Below are 18852 nucleotides of genomic sequence, written 5' to 3'. Positions count from 1 at the left end.
TGTTTTCAGTGACAGAAAGAGTCTGTGCTGTCTCATTGGCATTTAACAAATAGCTTTTGGTTTTAACTCAAGTTTAGCATGAGCTCGCTGCACTGCTTAAAGTTGTTGGTTTTGTTTTATTGAATTTCAATCTCCTTTGTAGATCAAAGTAGGATGTTTCTGCTAGATTACTCAAGTGATGCCAAACACTACTACTAATAGCATCAGGAAGCTCGTTTTATTTTAATTACGGAGCACCCCCCACAAAAACGAACTGAAGATATTCTTGTTCAAATCAACCTTTTCCCAGCTTAGTGTTCACTCAGGAAGCTAGAGCCAAATCTCTCTTTTGTTGATGTAAGTTCTCCCTAGAAATAAAAAGCAAGTTTTGTGAAATGTATACAGGCATGGCTCCTAGGGTCATGATGGAAAAGGGGATTAACTAACAAGACAAACTATTCCTGTGTTTTTGTTTTGTTTTTAATATCCACCTAGCAGGACTAAATGAGCATCCAGAAAAATTCTTGATGAGATAAATAAACCAAATGCTAAACTTTTCCATTCTTTTATTCCTCTTCTATGCCTTTTAACTGTGGAGAGACGAAGGACGCGTACTCTTCCGTTATAAATATAAACCTTGACAACAAAAAGTTTTTTAAAAGTTTGCAAATTTCCTTTTCTTTGAAAAAGCAAACAGAAAATGCTGCCTTTTTTCAAAGAGTACTGATCTAGGAGGACAAAGCAGTGAAGTATGGAAATTGCCCATAAGGAAGGGTTGTCTTGCACAGGAAATAACTCCAAGACCATACTGAGTACTGCCATAATTCTGATGATCAGTGATGTTTCAGGTTAGTTGCACGCAAAGTGCTTCCTGTCTCTGCCCACCTAAACTCTGTGAGCATCACAACCGGGAAGGAGTTTGCTCTTGTTTTTAAGAAACAGAAAATGAGTTTCCACGCATAAACAATTCCTGCTCTGTGAGAGCTATGAGAGATCGTTTAGACCACTTAGCTCCTCAGGACACGACCATCTACACCTCTATTATTTCTCATACTCTTGCTCCTTATTAAAATATCCAGCAATAAATCACTGGAAAGCAGGGGCCCATACTTCACCCTGACAATGCAAAAACAGCTGACAGGCAGAACTGAGAACACTTGTTGCCAAAGGAAAGTCCTACCCTCTTCTTCTTGCAGTCTGAATACTGGAAGTGATAGAACGTCGCAGCACAGATTTCCAACTGACTAAATGCAGAATGAAATCTCCAGGCTACAGCTCCACTGACCTGTGTCAGAATTTTGTACTTAATGTACAGAATATACAAAACAAGATCAACGAGTACCAGTTTCTGAAGAAATAAACAGTATTTTCAGTGAACTCAAATTCTCTAATGAAGTTTTCTACCACTGTGTGTGCGATTCTTGCAATTAGATGACTACTGCTACCTGCAAACCACTCTTCCTCCAGCCTACCCTCTGTCTAGAGCTTGTATTCACAGTGACAGACAGGAATAGTGTGCACTGTCTCCTTTTACAAAAGCAGAAAGCATACCTTACCAGTCATGCATATGTGGCTTGACCCCAGAACAATCTCTGAATATGAGTATTTAATAAATTTTAATTTAATTATACAAAATACAAATACGACACTACCAATATAGCAAAGAATGAAATTGAAAAATAATTTCAAAATATTTAAACCATTAGGTTATAAAATAAATAATGCTTTCTAAGAGAAGTGTCCAGGTTTCCTAATTGAGAGGAGGCAGTTCCACTATTACTGGTCTCATTTTCAACCTCTTTACAAGTTCCATAATTTATGTAGAAAAATATACAAGAAAAGAATTTGGGGATAAAGAATAGGTTGGGTATGTAATATTTAACATAAATAAAAAGCCTAAAGCAAAACCAAAAAGAAAACCAATCATTTTATTTCTGTACATCAAGACTACAAATAGCATTTTAACACTTCATTTATTACCCAAATTAAGAAATTATACATTTATATGGTTACTAGTAAACATCTTAAAATCACTCCGTTTCCCCACATTTAAAGGATATTGCTGGTTACTGCTTCTTAAATATGAAATCCAACAGTTTTCAGTAACAGCACTTTTTTTTTTTTTTTTTGCATAAGTGATGAATACAAATCTGATTGTAAATGTTGATGATTTAAAATATAAAACTAAAGTTCAGAGGGATGCCGTTATGAACCTTACAGTTTGAACTATAATCCCATATTTGAATTGACTGCAGTTTGTGCATGAATACCCAGCGATGTGCCTACCACTAGGGGATTATTTCCTTCCATACGAAACCACTTTTTTCCCCAGATATCCAATCATCCAATTCCATTAAGCAGCATATTCCCACCTACTTGTCTTAGCAGAAATTCTGCAGGCAGGTGGATATAAAAGCTGTTTAATCACAAAAAAATAATGAATTTGACTAGTGTCTACAACACAGGTATGGCATTTAGGATGGAAAGAAATGATAGGGAAAAGGAATGTGAATACCACAGGCTTCAAATATAAAAGATAAAGCCTGATAACTTTGGTTCAAATGATTTTAATCGCTGTTACATGTTCCAAAGTGATGACTTTTGCATGTGCTATCTATGCAACAGGAGTCCGATATATTAAAAAAAAAAAAGTGTACAGGCACAAAAGACAGAAATGGAGCAGACAAAACATGGATAGTCAGATCCATTTACGACAGTGTTCAAGTGATAATGATGCAGCCAAAGGTTGAACTTAAAATAAAATAAGCCTGTGCATCTGATTTCTCTGGAAAGCACAAAAAATATCCTAAGCATTTATCTCAGTGCCTACCGTCTTGAGGGAAGGTAGTATGGAACAAAATCAGTCATACCTTAATTGCAACAACTCTGGTTTGTAAACAATTCTATAACGTAAGTCAAGATGATAGGTTACCAGTAATGAGCATTTTTATCCTCTCAGTTGTGGGCTATCTGCAAACATCTGCTTTGCTTTCATTTGAAAGATTAATTACAGGATGTTAGCCCTGTCTCATCCCAATGTGCTGCACGGTACACAACTTTATTGCCAGTTTGGGAAATTATTTATACTTGAACAGCACAAAGCCAAAGCTTCATCTTTGGTTAATTTCACTGAGATGTCACTGTTTCTTCAACGTGCTCCTTCTTTGCATAAACACAGAACAACCACACTGCAAACAGCATTCAGTATTTTGAATCATAAAGCAGTGTCAATGTAATATTAATGAAAGCTAACTAACAAACTGTGTTTAAAAATGAAACCTATTTGAGGGCATTTGATAAGACATAAGAGCTGCAGAAATTCGGACAGAATTCCCTTAAAACTGCTTGGGTATGGGTGCTGCTTATCGAGTAGGCACTGGTTCGTTCCTCTGCAGACCATCCAAGTAAGCACCAGTTTGACTCAGCTTAGTTCAAATCCAGCAGCACATTCAATGGCATAGAGGAGCTTGCTTCGCATAAGATTTTCATCGTAAAACTCGGGAAGCTTCAGCAAGTTCATGCAGGTACTGGCAGTCGGTAGCCGGTCTAGATCAGATCCTCCATTGTGAATGCAAAATGCAGGATATAACTCCTGAAAAACACAAGAGGAAAAAAAGCACATCAAAAAAAAATAAATACAGGCCCAAGTCTAACCCCTAACAGCTGACTTTTTTTTTTCCCCTCTTTTCCTTTCATTCTTCGTGATCCCAAAAGCCCTTTTGAATCAGGTAGAACTTCCCTCTCTATCCCATCCCCATCAAAATAGTCCTTGCAAAATACAAAGCCATTTATGCGGTTCTAAGGAAAAAGAAATAATTTGTTATTATTTGTGCACTCTATTCTCCAAATATATGATGCTACAAAAAAGTGAAATACAAAATGCAAAGAGTAGAACTGCAGCATGCAGAAAATCCTAGTTGTATTTGGGAGAAAGAAACAAAGGATTCCCAACTGTAGGCTCTTCTTCCAAAGCCTCCCATATGCACATGGATCCCGTTTCTTCTGTAGGAACAGGAGAATGAGGAGTTCCTGTTACACTGAAGTTTTGTACCAGTGAAGTAGATGCTGAACACAGGGAACTAAGACCACAAGCAGCAATGGAAGAGGATGTTCTGTCATGTTTGAGCACCGTATAACTTTTGTTAGTGTGGAATGACATGATTTCTTCTGAGAATTGTACCGCCCCCCACCAGCAGGGAAGAGACTGTTTCTGTACACACAAAAATCCCAACAAACCGATTTTTGCTCTAGCTAATGAAGTGACGTGCCGTGACAGTTACAACGTTCTTCTAGTGACATTTAAAAGTATTCCAATTTTATGAATGAATACTACATGAGCATTTACTTGTCCTGTTGGAGTGATATTCTGAGGAGAAGAGGATAACTGACTGACCAGACTGTAAGCAGAAATTTGATGAAGTTACATCACCACGTAAGTTCCTTTCTCTGACATCCAAAAAAAAAAATAAAAAAAAATCCTCAACAAACCATGACCAAACATGCCCTTTCAGTGTTTTCCTTCTAGAGCTTTAGTTTGTTGGCATTCCCCAGATGTATAAGTTCTTCATGCAGGTAAGTATCAGGCCTTCCTTTTACTTCACACCTCACTACACACCACAGTATATTATCATTTTCTTTGTTAAATTCAATTGTCTGATACTATCCATGACTCAAGTTAAAGGCTCTTCTTGCCCTAAACAGATTTGTCTAAATTGATCTTTCAAGAAGCCTAAAATTTATAAATTCTAAGGCAAGCACTACTAATGACATCAGTAGATCTGTTTATGCGTTAGATTATGGAAGTATTTACACTAGGGTGGTCTAGAACTCTCAATCAAGAGGTACTTCATGTTCTTTTAATAAAGAACTACCTGTATTTAAAGCAATTCTACTATTTCTTCATAATTATAAAACCATTCAGGTGTCACTGGGATGATTCAGATGTGCACGACGACTCTAATAACAGAATCTTGTCAAACCCTGCTTATTCTCATGATGCGATAACCATGGATCTGAGGAACAGGCTTTTGTCTGTTGTATGTAATTTCATATGTAACATTTTGTTTCAATAAATGGGATTTGTTTTTTTTTCTGGAAAAGTCCATAGCAAAAAAAATATATATATATATATATATATATATATATATATATATATATATATATATATATATATATAACTTCTAAGCACTGCTTCTGCTGGCAACGAAGTATTCATTTTATCAAACGCTCGCCTGAGGTAAAGCAGTTCTGATTTCAGAAACTGGAAAAAAAAAATCCCAGCTCCAAAGGCAGAAGGTCAATGAGATTCTAAGTTAAATTATTGTTCAAATGGAGGCCTTAAAAAGTATTTCATGGCTAAAATGCTGCATTTTTAGTGTACCTTTCAAAATGCTAATTGAATTCCTCTACTTTAGCTTTAAAAATGGAAAAATTAAGTTCTGAATTGAAATGTCATGCCAAGGGCACCAGTTGTTGCATAATTAAATACCGTACAGCGGGAAGCTGCAATAGTTTGGAAGTGAAAAGTATCATACATTTATTACCTGACCTGATTGGAGCTTAACAATTTTCAACCGTGCTTTAATGATTTTTTCTGTAATAATCACATTTATTAAACTTATTAAACTTTAATTAGCTTTAGCAAATGTTATTTTGAGTCTGAAACTGGCAGTAAGAGTTCCAAATTTTTAAAGGATGTAAAGCTAGACTGTGCTACCTGTAAGGTAGGAATGTCAAAGACATTCCCTCCTCTGGGCTGTCCAGTCTGGAGAAAAGGAGTCCTAGAGTCCCTAGGCTTCCTAGAGAGGTGGTTGGTGCCCCAAGCCTGTCAGTGATCCAGATGCACCTGGATAATGGCCTTAATAAATCTTTATTAAGCTTTATCTTTTGGTTAGCCCTGAAGAGGCCAGACACTTGGACATGAAGGTATCTGAAGGCCAATTCCAACTGAACCATTCCATTCTGTTTTAAATTAACATGCACTAGATTTAAGAACAGGCGAAGATTCCACAAAGTACAGCATGCAAAACTCCAAAGCTCTCAACATCACATTGTCATAGGCTACCAAGAGATTACTGCTCGTGATGATACCAATTACCTGTTTCCTTTTCAGTCAAATATTGGCCACCATTTCCTGGCAACCCCCTGGTTTATAGGTAAATCCATTTGAATAAAAATACTTCGGTAATCCACATACGCAAATTACAAGATGACCTGCGTGGCAAGCACCGTGGAAGTAATTAACCTAACTCCTGCTCAGTGCTGCCCAGCAAAGCAGCAGTAATGCCTCTTCACTCTGTTTTCTGTTACCAAGACTTGCATGTGGCTATGCTTGCAAGCCCCTTTTACAGTTGCTTAAAAAAAAAAAAAAAAAAAAATTACCAATTTTTCAGCATTATAGCAATAACTATTTCACCTCCATTTTTTCCTAGCCAAATATCTTGAAGCCAGTTTGTCACCTCTCCCACATACAAACTTACAACTTTCCACGCTTTTGTTACATCCAGTTTTCAACGTGTCACTGTCAGCATTAATATTTTTCCTCCTCCATCTCTTCCAACATCATGCTAGCCACCTCAGAGCCTCTCCTGCTCCTCCCTTCCAAGTAGGGTGACAACATTTCTAGACTTGTCTTTACTTTGTTCCCACACAACCGTTTCCCAGTTCTCCCTTCACTACATGATTGCTGTGCTCTGTTCTATCCATCTTGGTCCCATCTCTCAGTTTTCTAATTTTCCTTCCCACTGCCCTGTAGAATCCTGTTCGTTGCTAATGAGACCGTGCAGTGATAAACTCTCCAGGTTCACAGAAGGAAGAGAAATACTTGTAGGATTTTAAATAACCAGTCACACAAATGAACCAACAAATACCCTAGATGCATTGCTTCTGACAAATCACCATCTGAACGCACTCACTCCTCTCCTAGGTGGCTATGAAAGAGCTGAAGAGTGCAGGTGCTGAAGCTGCCTGGCACACTGCCTATCCACGTGCTGGCAGCACTGCGCAGAACTCACTGCAGCAGCCGAAGGGATTAAGTGGAGGCTGAGACTGCACAGCGGGTTACAGGACTGTACCCAAACAAGGCTGAAATGATCACACCACGACGGTGCTGCATACCTGTACCAGCTAGTAAAGACACAGCAAAACAAATGAAAGGCCTGAAGGAGACGAATGTCAAGTGCAATGCACAAAGGGACAGAGGGAAGTCAAGGGCAAAGGGCCTTGCCTCCTTGCCCTATGTGGCACTGAAAACGCCTCCACTTTGAAATCACCCTGCAGCCTAAAACCAGCTGTTTAAGCCACCACAAGTACTCTTTGGTTACCCCTAGCAACTGCTCCACATGCTGCTGTACGATAACACACGGAGGCTTTTATCTATTTCAGATCATTCAAGCAGCAGAGTGTCTGCAATGGAGACCATTGATTTTCAATATTGGAACATCTTGTCTGTTTTCCAGAGGAAAACTGTGCTGATGAAAAAAGATAAATCATCAAGAGTCTGAAAATTCTAGAATGGATTTTGTTTAATTCAGTAAGAGAAAAATGGAGGTACTACAAACATCTCAGATACGTGTTTTGTTTTTCACACCTGACATCTTTTATCACGTGCCATCTCCAGCACAGGAAGGGCCTGATTCACAGATCTGAAAAAATCTTCTGGCAGTTGCCTTTCAAGTATTTTTAAAATTCTGATTTTAAGAGAAGAAAAAATGAGAATGAACTCCAAATACATTCCAAATACATTGTTTGGAATATTCCAAATATATTGTTTACACTTCCAGACTATTGTGCACATCTGAAGTCCTTGTTCCTATATAAAGTGTTAGTATCTGTCTCCCTGAGAAAACATACACACACACCACTGGGTAATAGAGTAAGTGTGGTATTTTACAAAACAGCTTTAGCACTTATACAAAACTTGCATTGGTTTCTTATGGGTTCATCTACTTATTTCACCTAATAAGTGTAGACAATTACCACTATCCACTGCTAATTAAGTATCATATCACAGTACCTTACCACGTGAAAAGTTACTAAGTACATATATTCCAACTTTATTTAGCAACTGTAAGACGGCAGCAAAACAAAACAGCTCAACATATCCTTACTTCGAAACAATTATGTGAAGCAATGTCTGTATTTATGTTCTCAGTAAACCCAGCTTAAAATTAGATTTATTAAATAGTACAACAGTAAATACACTGTTGACCACTGCACTAAAGGTGATGGTACTAAGCAATTTATTCTTTTATTTCCTTTTATTTTTTATTTCCTTTTATTTTCTTTACTTGTTTTAATTTCAAAATACATCTTTACTGTGCCTCATCCTCTCTTTAGTTTTATCAGCAATGGACAGGTTTTCTTTACACTTTAGCTTCCCTGTAAACAAAAAACTCTAAAGATAGCAGAAAAATATTTAAATACAAAGGGTAATGAGCCATGATCTTATAAGGAGGTAAATGGTAATTAGAAGGATGCACAATAAATTGCCAGCCTCAAATGCTTAATTTCAGTGGTTGAATTTAATATTTTTTATAACCTAAACCATCTTTTGCCTGATTTTGACAACATTATTCTTAACTCAACCTGTTCCTCGAAACTGGTGGCAATACTGCTCCTGTACAGGAATACGAAATGAGAGAAAGGACCTTCCACAACAAAGAGTAAGAGCTTTAGCCATTGCTTTTTTAGGCCCACTAAATTTTACAGTTAGAATACAAAACAATAAAACAATGCAATGAAATATTTTTATTCATTATATCCAAGTGCAAGCATTTAAACTGTATCTGTAGTCAGGAAGTTACATTATTCTCTAATTTTAAATTCCTACCGAAAAAAGGGGCTTGTATCATAAGCTGTAACATAGACAGAAACTTGCCAAGAAGTCAGGACATACCTTAAACCCCAGCAGAGGTGGCCGAGAGCAGCTTGTTACAAACTTGAGAAGTTTGCGTTTCTCTTCGTCAGTGAAGCTTTCTACAACTCTCCAAAATATTTTAATTACAGGATGGTCTGCTGTGTAGCCACCTGTAATAAAATTAAAATCATTTATAGATTGAACAGTTTTACGCAAGAAATAAACTCCTCAGAAAACCTAGCATACAATTTTGAAAGCTTGGGGAAAATATTGACGCCAAAAGGTTTATATTGCTAACCCCTCTCATTTACAGATCTCTTTGATCACTTTGAGTTTCTCATTTGTTGTATACCCATGGCTATTATGTCTCTCAGCTTCTTAACTGCAGTTTCCTTCACTGAAATCTACTTATTTTTTATTAATTTTTTTTAGTTTAGCATTTCACTAGTAAGTTTGGGTTCCTGTCTTTAACTAAAGTAATTTTCAAAATCTGCAAGATTCAGGATGTTATTTAATGCATCAACCTACCTACCTTACCTTGAAGTAAGCTAGGATGTGGACTCAGGATAACAGTAGCTACTTTTTAGTATTTTTAAAATTTAGCATTTTATGATAAATGCAGAGAAGAATGAAGATACATTGCATGTCTCACAAGGAAAAAGTATGAGTTCAGGCTGCCTTAGAAATGGTCTGGATGCGTTAACAGAGGCAACCATCCCAAAGCCATTTGGGATGGCTTTATAGACAGGGCAACCAGACACAATCACTGACTTACACCCATTTTGTACCAAGATGCTCAGATGTCTGGAGCACCTCTGCTATGGAGACAGGCCAAGGGATTGTTTAGCATGGAGAGGAGAAGGCTCCAGGCAGACCTCACAGCAGCCTGCCAGGGCTGGGGAGGGACTCTGTATCAGGGGTGTAGAGATAGAACAAAGCTTTAAACTAAAATAGGGTAGATTTATATTAGATATCAGGAAGAAATTCTTCATGTTGAGGGCAGTGAGGCCCTGGCCCAGGCTGCCCAGAGGAGCTGTGGCTGCCCCATCCCTGGCAGTGCCCAAGGCCAGGCTGGATGGGGCTGGGGGTAGCCTGGGCTGCTGGGAGGGGGCCCTGCCTGTGGCAGGGGAGGAGGAATTACTTGAGCTTTATTTAAGGTCCCTGCCAACCCAAACTGTTCTACGATTCTATGAGTCAGTAAAGGAATTACATGCCCTCTAATTACCTGGCTTGAAACATAGATATAAGCTTGCAAATAAAATAAACTGCATACCTATGGCTCCCAGTATTCATACGAACAGATCCTACAACTTATATAAAAAAAAAAAAGCCTATATGACTGGTGCAGGAATAAATAAATTTTCTTATTATCCCAGCTTTTTAAAATATAATTACAATATACTCACCTGAATAATTTGTGAAAGATTTAAGGTCATCCAAACTAATAGGAACCTGGGCACCAGAAATCAGAACCTAATAGTGAAGGAAATTAAACAAATGTATTAGAGGGGAAAAAATGCTGCTTGAAACAAATGTTTTCTGCAGTTTTAAGCATAAGTACCTGTATTTCCTGTTGATCAAACATTCGAAGCCATTCAAGGTTCACAACGTTGGCCAGTCCCTGACGGAAAGCGAGGCAATGCTGTCGGATTTGTTTGTTCAGTCTGTAGTCTGCCACCAGGTGGATGTACGCTATTCGGTTAGCGCTGGTAACGGGAATATCTTTTCCACCTGGCTTCAGCTCAACCACCTGTAAAGATAACAAGGCTTCATCTTCTTGGAAAACTTTAATTCTGTGTAACTGGAAAAATTGAACTGCAAAACATTCTGGGAAGTTATTTAAATATCTGAAGTTTGCTGGAATATACTCCAGAATATTCACCTGAGAAGTTATTACAAGTTATAAAGGCAGTTATTTTCTCTTTATTTATAAGAGCACATTGCGTGGCATTCAGTTGTCAGACTTAGGTCTGCAGCTGCAATCCAGCCATCCACCAGCTGCACTGATGGCACCAAGGGTCCTGAGCAAGCACAGCACCCGTACACGGCAGCCTCCTTCCATCTGAATTAGGAAAGCTCTGCTTCACTGGCTGGGCTTTTCCATTTAACTTTCGGTGGTAATGAATTCTGCAGAACCACATTATGGCAAAAGCAATGCCCACAAAGCCAAAATAAGAGTTTGATACAAGCCTAATTTACAGAACGGGTAAGAATTCACAGTTCCTACTGCTGAAAAGACAAGTTGTACACGTTCAGTACTTCCAACAAAAAACAACCAACCAACCCCGAACCTTGCTTTTCTGCTGAGAGATCTGAAGATACCTTAGCATGGAAGATTTTTTAAAGAAAAAAGCATAAACATACTGTAATTGCATTAAGATATAAACCAGGATTGATGGTAAATATTATTAAAATACTAAGACCTTTGCATATTCTACTCTTTACCACAGGAGGATAGTTTTGCTGAATAGCAGCCCAATCTTAATGAACCGGTGAAGGACTAACACGATTAAAAATCTGAAAAGCTGAGATGCAGCCACCTTCTGAATCCTTCAGAAAAAAACAAAAAAACAAAACAAAACAAAACAAAACAAACAAACAAAAAAAAAAACAGTTTACTTTTCTACCCTCTAGACACTGGGATTTTTATTTATTTTTACAACTGAGCACTTCAGTCTGGGCTAATAATCTGTCTTTAGAGCACAGTTAAACGCATGAATAGCTTCTTTTGCAATAGGCTACCCAACAACATGAGCTTTTTCAGTAGTAAGAAACATACAAATTGTTAAGATGATAAAAAATGGCTACACTTTTGAGCATGCAGGCTTTTACTGATTCATAGGTTTTTAAGGCCGAAAGAGAACATTAAGATCTGTGAATATGACCTCCCAGCCAACACAGGCCAGTGAATTCTATCCAGAGATTCCTGTATTTAACTCAATAAATCCAGAGATGAGTTACAGCACTTTTTTTTTTTTTTTTTTTTTTTTTTTTAGAGAAACAGGCAATCCCAGTGTGGAAACTCAGTGTGATGAAGTATTTACCACTCTCCTTGGTAAGCTAGAACAACCGGAATTACAATGGCTATTAAAAAAATATCTTCCTTCCCACTGTAATCCTTCAACGGTAAGCTTTGTGATTTTGTTAAGCCTACAATTAAACAAGCCCTCAACTACACCACACCATTTCTGTGCATGGGTAGTACCAGCCGTGTTTATGTCCTACTCCCTGAAGGGCCAAGTGAAACAAAGGTGTCACTCTGGCTGACACTTTCATGCCCTGGCACCCCACAAGACACACATTACTTTGCTTCCCTTTGAGCAAGGTCCTTCAACAAGAACCACAGCCACCCTAGAGAGTACAGGGCAGGACCCAAAGCCCCTGCCTGACCTGAGGGTGTTTTTCCTGGTGAAGTCCACAAGGAGTATTAATAAATCATGGGACTGAAGCTGTTTGATGAGATGAGACTTCTGTGTTGCTACGCTTTCTCTTCTGCTACTGCAAATAGCCAACCTGTACAGAAATCTGCCATGTCTCACCCTGCAGCTCTACTGTCATAGTTTTTACCACTGTCACTGGAAAATCAGTCAAGATTTCATTCACCTAATCGTTAGAAACTTTCTCATTTCCATTTTGAACCCAGTAGGGTAAAGCTTGCTCATTCTCATTGTTCTGAGTTCAGTATTGCCCTGTAGCTCACGCAGCTCTTCACCTTCCTCAGTCACACCCAGGATGTGTTACCTAAGCGCAGCAACTTCATTGATCTTCCAAGAGTCTTCTTTGCTGAACTGAGGTCAGCCAGGCTCCTGTAATCTCTTATAAAATACCCTTTTACGTACCCTAAATAAGATCAGAAAGTTCTCTCTTCCTGTTTAAATTCCTCTCCTCCTCAGTGTTACAGGATGAGCGCTACCGATGCTATGCCAGACAAAGCTCACACCAACACAAGTGTAACTTGCAACCTTCCTTGCAGGTCAGCAAATAGAGAGAGATCACAGATAAACTTATGCTCATGTTACAATAGCAGCATCTTCACAATGGATTAAGGAAAAGCTGTATTAAACGTCTAAGAAAAGCTGCTTTCTCTCCCTACAATGTTCATGCCGGATATCTAAGACAAAGTATGTACTCTTTTTGACCACTGTTTTTAGAAAACAGGATAAAATATAAACACAGAAAAAAAAAAAAAGAAAAAAAAAAACTTATTTTAAGCGGCAAACCAACCAACCTTGGTTTCTGATCCAGTAACGCTTCTGTAGCTCCCCTTCCTACCCTCAACCCTGTACTGCCACAATTTGTACTGCAGGATGCAGTTAACCGCATTTCCTGGGGTTTGCCTGGGATCTAACCATTGATTTCCAGAGTCTATCAATGTGAGGTTTATTCTACCACCATACCACTGTTTTGTCAAAGTAACATCATAGTCAAAGACAAAAAGAATTTGTGTAGCTGCAGTAACTACTGTACTATGGCACAAAGCTAAGAAGGGTATTATACAGGGGACAGAAAATGGTAAAGGTAGGGTTAGCAATAAAACTACAGCAAATGAAGATGCAATTCACTTTTCACTCACTTATTATGTCCATAATGGTTTAGAGAGTCTGTGGTAGACTCTCTATGTGGTAGACCATTCAATTTTAAGTCAGGCACATCTGTCATAAGATTTCATGTTCAGAAAGGGCACAACACAACATACTCTGTCTTAAAAGACTGGCTTTTAAGATCAGCTTGCATTTTGCTTTTATACATCCAACTTCTGCCACTAGATGGTGCAAAACAGTAACACAAGTGGTACAGGATGGGAGAGAAACTTCCCAAAGCAGGAATACTTGTGTCATCACCTTATGTTCTCTTCTGTAGAGCTAAGTTAAGAAAAAGAGTAAATGTCATTTTAATTTGGTTCATTATCAAAATCATGTATTTTAAAATGAATTAAGTGATATTTAGATCACGTGTTATTTAGATCAGTATTCAGATCATTCAGACAATACCACAGATTCTATTCCAAACTCACGCAGCATGTCTTAGAATGAAGGAAAAGTATCAACATGAAATACCATTTAAAAAAAAAAAGTCTGCAAGAAAAGAAACATGGATAGAGGAATTGCATCAGATTTCTGACCGAAGCATAGATACACCTCTAAGTACTATCAAACAAAATTCTTAAGCACTTAAAATTTTCTTGGGTACAAATTCAGTTACATGCTCCTGCAAGCACATACTCCTAGCAACTGCACACAGCTTATATAAAGATAATAAAATATATCTCTGGTTTCTGCATGGTCACAATTTGCATGAATAGTTCAGACAAGTTACATCCACTACTTAGAGCATTAGAATAATACAGAAATAAATAAAAAAAGAGAAAACGGTAGAAAAATGTTACTGAAGACGAATGGTTTCAGGAGATTCATCTTCTGGCTTACTGATAATTCTCTGTTACACAAAATTGCTTTGTAATGTGATCAGAAGCAGAAAATAGCAACTCTCTCCTGGCAGACAAACTTAATGCTTACACAGACCTGGCGGTGACTGGCTTCCCAAGCTAATGAAGAAAAAGGGAACTCTTAGAGGGTGAAGTGGGAAATACTTCAGGAAAGAATAAGGGACCTGTCAGCCAGGCATTCTGGAGTATGAAGTATTTTTGTATCTGAATATTAAGACAAATATCCCTTGCAATTTCAAATAGCATTCTTTTAGGCAAAGTTAACTCTTACAAGCTTGTTTTTTTAGGAGAATGAAATTTCTCTGTTCTTTTTGACTCCAATCTTTTAAGTATCTCCCCTGTATCTTTTCCCCATTCTGAAAATATACAGATGAAGGTTTTCTTTCTTTCTGGCATCTGCCTTCCAGATGTAGGGGCAGGAGTTCCAGGTAGGAGATTGCATTTGAATGCCTACAAATGCATTTGCCGTAAGTGTTATAAATCTGCCTGAGAAGCATCAGCCTCATCTTAAATATTTTGCTTTTGAAAGACCTCCAAAATCACTCACCTAAGCCACTGTTTCTGAGTAATGAAACTTTCAGAATTATTTCAAAAGACATCAAAATTTTATCTCAAGGAAATTAAAAGCCAAAGAGCTCTCCTTTAACTAGTCAATGTATCTTCAGTAACAAATAGAATTTACATCTGTTTTAAAAAAAAAAAAAAAAATGTCCTGACACCTATTTCTGTATTATTTGGATTTCAAAGAAACTGCTGCTTTGTATATTAAGTGTTGCTCTGTACATTTGTATTTAAGCCCTTTATGCATAGGGTCTTCTAATCATATCAAGGCTGTTTTGATCCATGCAACCTCTAGAATCAGTGCCTGAGAAACTTTCTGAAGCACAGAATCTAACGTTTTTGAAGGAAGAGTAACAGATTTGAAACTTCCTCTCTTCCCTTGGACCAACACCAAACTCACCTTCCTCGTTTTAAAAAATGAAAGGGCAGGGGTGGAAGGAGGCCTGAAATAGAGGTATTTTCTTGTTATTAACCTTACTATAAGCATTTTATAACGATTTTATCATTATCTAATCTACAAGATAGAAAGAAAAATTAAAATCAATACACATGGCTACTTGAAGGCAACTCTAACCATCGGCTGAAATTCTTTCTGAGACTTTTTACTAGCTGCCATTTTATGCAGTAGATCTAACAGCTGTAATCTAGGCTGGTATCGTGGCATTTAGATGGTTCTTCATCAAAAGCTAAAGCTATTTGGGTTTGGAAGGTAAGGTTGATGGCAGAGCTCCCCTAATTAGCAGGTCTAATGTGCAAATTATTAAGTACCTTTTTCAACTTCTGGTGAATGCACTTTGACAATAGTTTAATGGGATCTAAAAGCACATTACAGGATTGGAATCAATACACTGATAATAGAATTTCTACCTCCTACTAGTAACAGAGGCAATCGAGCCCCTTCTGAATGTGTCTTTCATTGCAGATAATGCTTCTGTGCCACAACTGCTCGATGGACACTGTCAGGAGGATAGCTATTTACAATGATAGATTTATGATGCATTTATTGGGCACTAATTTATTAGACACTAAAGTGGTTGTTTAGCTGAAAACTAGAGATAATGTACGCTCACCATAAGGAGTGCAAATTAAGCTCTTTTCCCAAAGTGAATTAGCCTTACCTTGACACAATTAATTAGTACGCAATGGTTACAGGAGCCAAATACCAGATTAACTGTATTTATCCATAGGAGGTTTATTAAGGTATCTAAATTAAATATAAGTTACTTGTTGCATTAACCCACAGAAGACAGTGAAAAGAACCAATTAGCTGCATTGAACTACACTACAATGCAGTCTCATTAAAAGACAGTTTATACTCCAAGAGAACAGTGCTCTCTCTCAAAGTATAAACATCAACATAGCATCAGAATATTTAATTTATCCCACATTTCATTTAGTTACTCAGAAGTTCACAATTATATTTAATCTTCCTTTTAAAGCTAAGCCAAATAATTAAAAATCAAGTCTTCGTAATACATAGCCCTCAGAGAAATTTAACGAACACACCAGACCTCTTGGCACGAACACACTTCTTATGCTTATGTAGCAGCAGGTAGTGCAGGCAACATCTCTGTCTCGGATCTCTTTGCATGTTATTTCTGAGATATTTCTCTTTTCTGTCTGCTTCTGCCTTACTTGCTAAGGATGGTTCTAACTTGCTTGCATGGTTGATTTTTTTGAGTAGACATGTAGAATGGAAACTACAACCTCTCCAGAAAGTATTTACTAATTCTCATTTTTAATTAGAAACTAAATCATATTTGTGTTAACTGTGAGCAACAAGACTTTCCTCTGCCCCAGCAAGTCCTAGTTTATACGGGCAACTGCCATCTCGTGTGCTTTGCAACCCAATAACCAAACGCACCTATAGCACAGAAACCGATTCCAGAGTCAGTCACTTAGAGCACACGCTATGATAAAGCACTGGCTCTGTAACTAAGAATGTACTTTCTGACGCGTCCATTTCACATGCCATTGTTTCAAGATTGTTTTTCTAAAAACAGTGCAATTCAGAAGTTTTCATGTAGTGAGTCCAACCCAAGAAAAAAATGGCATATGTTGAACATTTAACGTGAAACATTACTTATATCCAAACTGCTGACTCTCCCCTTCAGAATGATTCAAAAACCCAGAATATGAGGGTAATATAAAATTGCAGTACAACTAAGGCTTTGGATCTTCCAAAATGAAAGGAAATGAGTGACAGAAAAGAAAGTCTGAGCTTCATGCAGTGGAAATAAGTCTTGGACAGCAAACTCGTTCTGATTTAAGTAGCAGAAGAAGAACTCAGGTAACAGTTTGCAGGGCTAGATGCCGCATCTCGGTGGTGCTGCTGGTTCTGTGCAGGTGTGCCTGAGCCAACCCACCCTGGCCAACACACCACCTGAACGGGACTGGATACCCACTGTTAGTCTTGATTTCTTCCACGAGAAATAAGGCCTGAATCAGGATGCTGCTGCATGTCACAGTGTGGTCAGGTGTACTTTTTGACCCAATTATTAATTAAATACCATTAGCAAGTACAAGCAGGTCATGAGTACACAATTTTAACTCCTCAAAAATGAAAGATGAAGCCTGACAAAAGACTGAAGACATTATCTCTATTACCACAGAGGCATATTTTTCAAGCGCTGATGACATTAATTTTTTACTATGAGCATAAGTGAGCGTTAGCTTTCACAACAGAGCAAATAAAAGCATTAATCAAACTGCATAATGCAACTGCGCTAAAAACTCATACTTAAGGACCTAAATAACCCATCTTTACAATTACTGAACACCCATTTTTTCCCATCTGACTCACCAGGTGGTTCAGCCCTCAGAAAAAATGAAAATGGGATTATTATTATTATTTTTTTTTTTTTTTTAACATTTTTAACATTTAACATTTCAGGCCCTCTTATTTGAATAGAGTAGTAACAGCTGAAGGCAACAGCCCTTATCTCACAACAACGGGTCACTATTTTTTTAAAACCATTCAGATTTCTAATTCTGACTCCAAACTCAGGCAGATCTTCTATAGTTTATGCATTATCTCATTTCTGCAATTATTTGAAATGGAATCAAAGAAATAATATGAAATATTTTGTTCAAGAAGTAATCTCAGTCAACATCAATTTTTATGTAGCAATGTTAGAAAATCATCACAACAATGTATTAGTTAAATTACCAGGCCTTTATGACATCTTCAGAAGTAGTTTTTAAATACAAGATTAGTTATTTTTTATTTCAAATAATGAGTCAGAATCCCCATCGATGCCTCACAACACACAGCACTTACAGCAGTTGTTCCTTATCACTTTCAAATTCAAAAATAAAGTAGCAGGGATATTAATGATTTGTCAGCCATACATAAAAGAAAAAAAAAAAAGCTGAAGCTGTTCATACCTGGGCTTCCCCGAGATCATTGTTTACCACAGTGAAATTTAATCCAAGTTCTTCCACATCCCCTTCGTAGCTCTTGAGAAAAAGCAAGTTCTTGTACATTTCTGGATCTAATGAAGCTAAATGATGAATGTCAACATCAGCACTTGTCCCCAGTAACTTAGAGAGGAAAAAACTAGCAAACGGCAACTCCACCAGCATATTTTCATAAAGAGCCTGAAAAACAAAGCAATTAAAAGCACATTAGATTTTACTGTGGTATTTGCAAGAACTCAAAGTTATCATGTATTTCCCAGATTTTTTATAACCACTCCTTTATTTGGTGCCTGAATAGGATCTTCTGGTATGGCAACAGCCCAGATATTGCATTCAAAAAAGCTTCAGCTGAATTTTGGAGTTGGGATACTTTCACGAAATACCAAGCTCCAAAATTTTACAAATTAATCATGTGGTGATTTAAAAGGTAAGGTCACAGCCTGTTGTATCATTAATCTTCTTGTCCAAAGTATCACACCAAACAGGAAGAACATCAAGTATATAAATCATTCACAAGAAAAATAAAGTTTAAAAAAAAAAAAAAAACAATTCAATGCATCAAGAATGTCTTAAGAGTTATCATCTCCAT

The 18852-nt window shown here is 37.5% G+C and overlaps 1 protein-coding gene across 1 annotated transcript in view; it reads right to left on the bottom strand.

The window, feature by feature from the left end:
- Positions 1 to 1893: 1893 nt before the first annotated feature.
- UBE3C (ubiquitin protein ligase E3C) overlaps positions 1894 to 18852 on the bottom strand; it is a 76558-nt gene continuing 59599 nt past the window's right edge. Inside the window, exons 19-23 of the mRNA XM_082753235.1 lie at positions 18231 to 18443; positions 10398 to 10586; positions 10243 to 10309; positions 8876 to 9006; positions 1894 to 3571 (exon numbers count right to left, since the gene is read on the bottom strand). Coding sequence (XP_082609361.1) covers positions 3401 to 3571; positions 8876 to 9006; positions 10243 to 10309; positions 10398 to 10586; positions 18231 to 18443 — 771 coding nt within the window. The 3' untranslated portion in view covers positions 1894 to 3400. The remainder of the gene's footprint in view (positions 3572 to 8875; positions 9007 to 10242; positions 10310 to 10397; positions 10587 to 18230; positions 18444 to 18852) is intronic.

The sequence above is a fragment of the Aythya marila genome (genome assembly GCF_965140915.1).
Source record: "Aythya marila genome assembly, chromosome: 2".
Taxonomy (NCBI): Eukaryota; Metazoa; Chordata; class Aves; order Anseriformes; family Anatidae; genus Aythya; species Aythya marila.
The sequence above is the reverse complement of the archived record's forward strand: the minus strand, read 5'-3'. Positions and strand labels throughout refer to the sequence as shown.